This window comes from Drosophila montana, unplaced genomic scaffold (genome assembly GCF_035044405.1).
Source record: "Drosophila montana isolate Dmon_TW-CO22-7 unplaced genomic scaffold, ASM3504440v1 contig_3200_1, whole genome shotgun sequence".
Classification (NCBI taxonomy): domain Eukaryota; kingdom Metazoa; phylum Arthropoda; class Insecta; order Diptera; family Drosophilidae; genus Drosophila; species Drosophila montana.
The window spans coordinates 7985974-7995516 of record NW_026998080.1 but is presented as its reverse complement, the minus strand read 5'-3'; the positions used below and the strand labels follow the sequence as shown (position 1 = coordinate 7995516).

General features: G+C 40.4%; 1 protein-coding gene across 1 annotated transcript; it reads left to right on the top strand.

Annotated features, from left to right (window-relative positions):
• The first annotated feature begins 1989 nt into the window (after positions 1-1989).
• Positions 1990-4445, top strand: CCT5 (chaperonin containing TCP1 subunit 5). The gene is made up of 3 exons (XM_064687812.1): positions 1990-2213; positions 2638-3619; positions 3678-4445. The coding sequence occupies exons 1-3, from the start codon at positions 2106-2108 to the stop codon at positions 4211-4213; spliced, it is 1626 nt and encodes a 541-aa protein (XP_064543882.1). The 5' UTR covers positions 1990-2105; the 3' UTR covers positions 4214-4445.
• Positions 4446-9543: the final 5098 nt, after the last annotated feature.

Genomic DNA, 9543 nt, shown 5'->3' with positions numbered 1-9543 from the left:
CATGGCGAGTGGAATTTTCCATTGTTTGTAAATACATGAATTGCCCGTTTGCTTGGTTGTGTGTGGGAATGTGTATATGTGTTTTGTTTGTGACGTAAGGTAGGCGCACAGTGGCTACTGCTGGGCCAAAAACCGCTCCACGAAGAGGCAAAGTTGCACTCCATGGAAGAAACTTCTAGCCGGATGACAAACAACAAACAACAACAATGGGTAAATATAAATACGCAGCAAAAAAAAAAAAACCGGTCGCAGTTTCACTCTGCTTGGTCTTATTAGATATTTTCTTGCTCTACTGCAACTGAGAAACGGCTCTTTACAAAGTCATAAGGGTCGAATTTTTTTTATTATTTTTGTTGTTTATTTTGGCAGCGAGATAACATGCCAGAGTGCAAACAATGCTGACGAGGCTGCTCGTCGGATACGGACACTCAGATAAGGGCGACCAATAAAAGTCACAATGTTTACCGCGTAATAACTGTAATTTCTAGCAAAAACTCCGTTTGTTTTCTCGCAGCCGTCTAGAAAGTTCCAGTCGCCATATAATACAGTTGCATTGGAAGACAAGTGCAAGCAGCACACTGCATAAACGGCACTTGTCAAAAGTCAAGAGAATCGAGTAAATTAAAAGCGAATTACAGTAAAAGTAAGCAACTCATACGAAAATACACACACACAAATAAAATTTTCTATGTACATTCGCTAAAAATATAAAATTAGAAGGGTATTAAAACGGTTAATTTGTGGTTGTGTGTGCACGCAACGAGGTTGCCAGATTGTTTAAAGCATGTCAATAAAGCAATTAATGTTGCCTTCAGTTGCTTTGCACACAATTTTAGCAATCAAGCTTTAATTGATGCGCGCATGAACAGCCAATAAACATTTATCAGCGTTCCTTTTCTCTTATATATTATTCGTCTCCATTTCAGTTGTGCCTTGGGGTGAGAGCCACATACAGGCGCACAAGATGGCTGCTACGAAGAGAAAAAGAAAATAAAATACGCAAAATAAAGTAAAACAATTACATTTCAAAAAAACGAACATCCATGGAATATATTTTTTGAAATCAATTATTTACTTTACCAACGGACCGTTTTTGCACTTATCTCATTTCTTTTTGGTTATGTGGACTCTCGCACACACACACATACATCTGCACACAAGTACATACATATGTTTTAACGGATGTATGCGCCTATGTGTTTGCATATACCTCGTTCATGCTTTAATATTACAGTTACACCATCACCGATCCGAAATTAGTTAGCTAATTACACTTAAAGCTATTGCACTATAAGGAACTTGCTATGTATTTATTGGCAACCAACAAACTACATAATATATATGCCACCAATTGGATTGGAACCGTGCACTATATTCCATTTTCTTTTTTGTTATCATTCACTACAAAATCGATTTTTGCACTATTTCTTTGTATGGCACCTTGGAACCATTACTTACAGTTTATTATTCATGTTTGATGGCATTTTTACACTTAATGGTTGCAACTTAACGCACAAAGAAACAAAAATTTGGTTTATTGGTGAAAAATCTGCTCTGGCTTAACGAGAAGCGTTTGCGAAGTCTGCACTTGCGATCTGATTAGTTTGACTGCTGAATTCTATATGCTATGAACGGAACCCAGACCAATACACGAAACCTACGGTTTAAACGATTGTTTTCAGGGACGATAGTTAAGTATTAAAGTTACATTCGATGAATTGGCTAGCGTTTTCACTTCCATCAAAATCATCGGACATCGATAAGACAAGCGAGTTCACATTGCTTGAGCGACAAATGTTCATAATCAAAGTAGTTTCTTATTAAGTGTTAACTTCAATGATTGGAAAAGCATTTATACGAATATTTTTCGGTTGCTCAGCCGAATTTGTTTTTTTTCAGGGCCAATAGATTTTTAAAGCAACCTTTCATTTGTTCAGTGAGAACGTTTTGTATTTTTATATCGATATCGCCCTCTTGTTGTAGTCGATAGCGATTGTATACTTAGTGCAGCATTGCCCGTCAATTTTGTGCGTTTTGATTTAGGGGGAAAGAAAATTTAATCTGTGAAATACGCTTAAATCCGCGTTCCTTTAAACTAAAATATCATGAGCGCCTTTCCAGGAACGTTCGCATTTGACGAATATGGCCGGCCTTTCATTATTTTGCGCGACCAGGAGCAGCAAAAGCGCATCACAGGCACAGATGCCATCAAGGTAAATAAAAGTTTTAATTATTTTAAGGTTTTTGTAAAGGATATTGACTAACTGTAGTTGTCAATATGGGGTTTTAGGACTCTCAAAGATATTAGATCTCAAATAAAGCTTCTAGACTTCGCAAACAATGACGCATCGTATGCCGAACGTTCCAGATGTTCTTTGCTGCCGGCATTTTTCATAGGTAAAATAAAACCTGAATGCATTATGGGCAAACAATCGGGTTATATGATATAAATTTACTGTATGGCGGCAGCATGCACCTTTTTACAATTTAATATAAAACTGCAGGTATTTGTCGTACAATTTGTGACGTCACTTTCATTTTGAGGTTAAAACGCCGCACAGATGTTCCCTGTGCGCCGGCTGAGTCACGCGCTTCAATATTACCATGTAATTTATGACATGTTCTTTTTGTTTGCAGACGCACATTATGGCGGCGCGCCAGATTGCCTCAACGCTGAAGACATCGCTGGGACCGAAAGGTCTGGACAAGATAATGGTCAGTCCCGATGGCGATGTGACGGTGACTAATGATGGTGCCACCATTATGAAGCTAATGGAGGTGGAGCATGAGATCGCCAAACTGATGGTGCAGCTGTCGCAGTCGCAGGACGATGAAATTGGCGATGGCACCACCGGTGTGGTTGTTCTGGCTGGCGCTCTGCTCGAGCAGGCAGAGGGTTTGATCGATCGCGGCATTCATCCCATACGTATTGCTGATGGCTTTGAGCTGGCTGCACAGTGCGCCATCAAGCAGCTGGACTCTATTGCTCAACCGTTTCCCGTCGATCCCAACAACAAGGAGCCGCTCATTCAGATCGCCATGACAACGCTGGGCAGCAAGATTGTGAATAAGTGTCATCGCCAGATGGCTGAAATGGCTGTCGATGCGGTGCTTAATGTGGCGGACATTGAAAAGAAGGATGTCAACTTTGAGCTCATCAAAATTGAGACCAAGGTGGGCGGACGCATGGAGGACTCCATGCTGGTCAAGGGCGTCATTGTGGACAAGACCTTGAGTCATTCGCAAATGCCCAAGGAGCTGAAAAATGTCAAGCTAGCCATTCTCACCTGCCCCTTTGAGCCACCGAAGCCCAAGACCAAGCATAAGCTGGATGTTACCTCCGCGGAGGATTACAGGGCGCTGCGCGAATACGAACAGGAGAAGTTTAAACTTATGGTCAAGCAGGTGAAGGATGCTGGCGCCACTTTGGCCATTTGCCAGTGGGGTTTCGATGATGAGGCCAATCATATGCTGCTGCAGCAGGACTTGCCTGCTGTGCGCTGGGTGGGTGGTCCTGAGATTGAGCTGATTGCCATTGCAACTGGCGGTCGCATTGTGCCGCGTTTTGAGGAGCTGACACCCGAGAAACTGGGTTCCGCTGGCCTGGTGCGTGAGATGGGTAGGTCATGGCAACTTTCCAACTGAAACATTCCTAATCTCATTCAATAATTTTGCAGCTTTTGGCACGTCCAAGGACAAAATGCTGGTGATCGAGGAGTGCAAGAACTCCAAGGCTGTCACAATTTTCTTGCGCGGTGGCAATGCCATGATCATTGCCGAGGCCAAGCGCTCCATACACGATGCCATCTGTGTGGTGCGTTCGCTGGTCAAGGATTCGCGTATTGTTTATGGTGGCGGTGCTGCCGAAATCAGCTGCTCCCTGGCTGTGGCCAAGGAGGCCGATCAGCTATCTACACTGGAGCAATATGCATTCCGCGCCTTTTCTGTCGCCCTGGAGAGCATACCTCTGGCTCTGGCGGAGAACAGCGGCCTGCATCCAGTTGAAACACTGTCTGAGCTTAAGGCCAGTCAGGTGGCTGAGAAGATGCCCAGTCTGGGCGTTGATTGCATGTTGACTGGCGATTCGGACATGAAGAATCACAATGTTGTCGAGTCTCTGCACTCGAAAAAGCAACAGATTCTACTGTCCACACAGCTGGTCAAGATGATTCTCAAGATCGATGATGTGCGCTCCAACAACAGCGGCATGTAGAGAATGTCATCCCAAACTCACATCAGAACTCACACACATATACACACACAACAAACACACACACACCACTTAGCTTTGCTTTGCTCTCGCTGCTTCATACACATGATATAAATATATATATATTTGTATAACTCTGTATTAATTGTTTACTTTTATTAATCAACACACTTCTTTGGAAAAGAAACAAAAATCAAGAACAACTAAAATACAATTAACTAAAGATTCAACAAAACTTGTTTTAATTGTTGAAGGTAACGGCACCGGGTAGACTTGCACCGGCAAACGTAGACTTTGTTGTAGCTGTGTGTCAGCCAATCTAGCAAGAGGGCATGGTCTACCAACTCAAATTGCTTTATTTATTTCATTTGTTTGCTCTTATATTTATATCGGACCACTATATCATATAGCTGCCATAAAAAGGATCGGTCGAAAATTAAGTTGTTATATGGAAAACTTTTTTGTTTATCAAGATATCTTGACCAAACTCGACATTTATTAGTTTTACTATACTTCTCATATATATGCGGAATCCTAACAACATCGGACCACTATATCATACAGCTGACATAGGAAGGATCGGTCGAAAATTACGTTGTTGCATGGAAAACTTTTTTGTTTTTCAATATATCTTAGCCAAACTCAGCAATTATAGGTTTTACTTTGCTCCTTACATAATTGCAAAATCTTATCAACATCGAACCGCTATATCATATAGCTGCCATAGAAATGATCGCTCGAAAATTACGTTGTTGTACGAAAAACTTTTTTGTTTTTCAAGATATCTTAACCAAACTCAGCAATTAAAGGTTTTACTTTGCTCCCTACATAAATGCAAAATCTTATCAACATCGAACCGCTATATCATATAGCTGCCATAGAAATGATCGCTCGAAAATTACGTTGTTGTATGAAAAACTTTTTTGTTTTTCAAGATATCTTAACCAAACTCAGCAATTAAAGGTTTTACTTTGCTACTTACATAATTGCAAAATCTTATCAACATCGAACCACTATATCAAATAGCTGCCATATGAACGATCGGTCGAAAAGTAGGTTACTAAATGGAAAAATATTCTGTTTTCCCCTTTTATCACATATCTGCAAAAGGGTATTAAATTTTCGGTAACCCTTACTTTCTCGTTTTCTTTAAATTTACAAATAATTTCCCTAATATTTTTAAAAATCTTTAAATGACCATAACTCCTAAACTTATCGCAATTTGGGCTGTAAATCGTGCTCGTATTCAATTTTTGGCACCTAAATTTACTAAAAAATGTTCTAGAACCCAGCCTTTTGTTGTCCTGCTCTGGTTAACGGATTTAAAGCCGCATCTCGTAGGTAGGGAATTAGAGGGAATTCCGGACCATTAGCTAATGAGAGTTTGAACAACGGGTTGTCTTTTTGTGATTGCAGTAACGTTGAGAGCCTTATATCTCAGATACACACAAAGGAAAATCACCTTTGTGGAATTTAATTAATACAGGATAAAGAAGAACATTTCAGCTTGCTCCATTGAACAGTCACTTACGCAGTCGATGCCGATGGCGATGTCGATGTCGAGGAATGCATTTCAATTTAACCTGCCCCGCACAAATGCCTCCTGCTGCTGATGCTGCTGCTCGAAGAGCTGGTGAGTTAATCAAGGCATCGGTAATTTCGAGAAGAGTGTGAAGTGTTGACCGAGACTCAATGGGGTGTGTTAAATGCGCTGTGCACACAGCTGGCCACCGAACAGTCGAACAGTCGAACAGTTCGCCAGCCACTCCATCAAACCCACAATGAATTGCGCACAATCTTTTGGCACTGGCTGAATGTGGTGTGAGGTCTGAGGAACGAACACTGAGGAATCCCCAGGACTACGCATTGGCTTCGGCCCCGGTTAAGTGTTTTACAATGCTCTCAGCAAAGCGCACATCATTCATGTCCAACGCAGGCTGGCAATATTTACCCAAGGCCAAGCTAGGCTCATGTCGACCACGTACCGCATCGCAATGGACTACGGCCATAAACGCATATATGTGTAAGTTCATATGTGCATATGTTCATATGTGTATGCCAGCATCTGGGAGTGTGTCAGTTCATCTGACAGTCTTGCCAGTGGCAGTCTCTCAATGCATATGAATCAAGTAGAGGTAATTGAAAATCAAAGCCAGTAAAAATCCAACTAGATTTTTATTTTTTCAGCAATCCGATTTTCCGCTCTTAGCACATTTGCACAGTAGTCGACTATATGACATTGCCTTGCACTTTTGCAGAGTGTGTAAAGTGAGCGATTTAATAATGTTTGCTTAACATTAATGATGCAAACTAATCTCTTAGAGTTTTAGCGAAAATGGAATAGACAGATGCTTCGACTAAATTATTTTTGTGCTCAGTTCTGATTCTTATTTATAAATAACTAAACACGTATATGTGGAATTATGAACTTACCCCAAAGGTTCACACACATACGGACGATTATCTAATTATCAGTTACCAGTAATAGGAAGCCATAGACATGACTGAAAGCACAAAAGATAGTAGATAGCTGGTTAGAGTAACAAAAGAAGGAAAGCAAATAAAATGAGTTTATGGGAAAGGGAAAGCTTGCAAAGGAAGGTTTAGTACAAGCATGAGCAGAGATAAAGCTTATTAGATTGCCAACATAAGTTGTTAATATAGCACTTATGGTAAAAGCATAATGAGCAATGCATAGTATTTTTCATTTACGGAGCACCAGACTGTGATACAAGTATGCATTTGGTATGAAAGTACAGATTTACAAACACACATCCTTAAATCTATAAAAACATATAAATACAGCAAAACAAATAGATGTTTATATGTATGTATATATACCGACATACATGCTAATCTGTATATAAAATATTTAAAAATAATGTTGCCAGATTTAAATGCCAAATTGATCTAGAGGCCAAACCATGAACAAAGAGGCAAACCTCGTGCAAATCGGATGAGATTTGACCGAGTTATGGGGGTGGGAAACTTAGACCTAAGTCTATATAGGATATCTGAGGGTACCATATTGACATGAATTTCGACCAAAAATAATGTTGCCAGATTGAAATGCCAAATTGATCTAGAGGCCAAACCATGAACAAAAAGCCACTCCTTATAAAAATCGGTTGATTTTTGACCGAGTTATGGGGGTGGGAAACTTAGACCTATGTCTATATAGGATATTTGAGGGTACCATATCGACATGAATTTCGACCAAAAATAATGTTGCCAGATTTAAATGCCAAATTGATCTAGAGGCCAAAACATGAACAAAGAGGCAAACCTCGTGCAAATCGGATGAGATTTGACCGAGTTATGGGGGTGGGAAACTTAGACCTATGTCTATATAGGATATTTGAGGGTACCATATCGACATGAATTTCGACCAAAAACAATGTTGCCAGATTTAAACGCCAAATTGATCTAGAGGCCAAACCATGAACAAAGAGGCAAACTTCGTGCAAATCGGATGAGATTTGACCGAGTTATGGGGGTGGGAAACTTAGACCTATGTCTATATAGGATATTTGAGGGTACCATATCGACATGAATTTCGACCAAAAATAATGTTGCCAGATTTAAATGCCAAATTGATCTAGAGGCCAAACCATGAACAAAGAGGCAAACCTCGTGCAAATCGGATGAGATTTGACCGAGTTATGGGGGTGGGAAACTTAGACCTATGTCTATATAGGATATTTGAGGGTACCATATTGACATGAATTTCGACCCAAAATAATGTTGCCAGATTTAAATGCCAAATTGATCTAGAGGCCAAACCATGAACAATGAGGCAAACCTCATGCAAATCGGATGAAATTTGACCGAGTTATGGGGGTGGGAAACTTAGACCTATTCTATATAGGATATTTTAGGGTACCATATTGACATGAATTTCGACCCAAAATAATGTTGCCAGATTTAAATGCCAAATTGATCTAGAGGCCAAACCATGAACAATGAGGCAAACCTCATGCAAATCGGATGAAATTTGACCGAGTTATGGGGGTGGGAAACTTAGACCTAAGTCTATATGGGATATCTGAGGGTACCATATTAACATGAATTTCGACCAAAAATAATGTTGCCAGATTTAAATGCCAAATTGATCTAGAGGGCAAACTATGAACAAAAAGCCACTCCTTATGAAAATCGGTTGATTTTTGACCGAGTTATGGGGGTGGGAAACTTAGACCTATGTCTATATAGGACATTTGAGGGTACCATTTTGACATGAATTTCGACCCAAAATAATGTTGCCAGATATAAATGCCAAATTGATCTAGAGGCCAAACTATGAACAAAAAGCCACTCCCTATGAATATCGGTTGATTTTTGACCGAGTTATGGGACTGGAAAATTTTGATACGTACGTAAACATACAAACATGCATACATACATACATAGAAACAAACATATATACATAAATACAAATATATATGTATATATATATACATACATACGCACTCGTACACAGAAGAAAAAAGTTTATTAATTTACCAACACAACTAGTTAATTACATACTTTGCTTACTTTCAAAGCAATTCGATCTGCAGAGCTTACTTGAATTTATGAGAATCGCGTAGTAGGGCACTAAATAATACCTATTATTTAATTTACATGGCAGCGCAGCGGGAAAATAACTTAATTTGCGTTTGGTATAGTAAATCATTCACACATACAAATGGATGCACATATTTTGAAATCTCACGAAAGATAATAAAATTTGCCTCCAAACAGCCAAACAGCTCGAAAGTTTTCGCCCCTCTCTCTTATGGGTTTGCCCACCAATCAGTTTGTCAGTCAATCGGAACGAACATTTTACGATTTATGTAAGGCTTAAGTATTTAAATGAAACAGAGCATTCCATTTATAATCGCTTGAGTAGCGCTGTGGGCCTAGTTGTGGCACAGAGTTTAGGGATCGAGCCTCCGTGGCTGACATAAAATGTTCTTTTATTTATTCGTTGCTTATCAAATGTTCTTTCGCTTTGGCAAGGACTCGAATTAGCACACTTAATAGCCAGATATAGTTTACGGCCTGCTGCTGTGCATAGCTTACGTCAAATAAAGACGATCGGCCTTGAGGTGCAACTGCGAGTTAGTTGTGGGGCAGGCATTGTGGCAGCTGCTGCAGGAAGTGCGGCGACTGCTTCCAAGTGTCAAAACATGGCCGACGACACACATCCGAACACAACGGGGCCCGGTGGCAGCCGGCGAAACGGGTTGGCCAAGTGATGCTATTGTAACTGTGCACCGCCCACAGCACAACCATCCGCACTGTGACACTTAACAGACAATTAAGTTGCTGACCCCCACACGCAGAGAGGG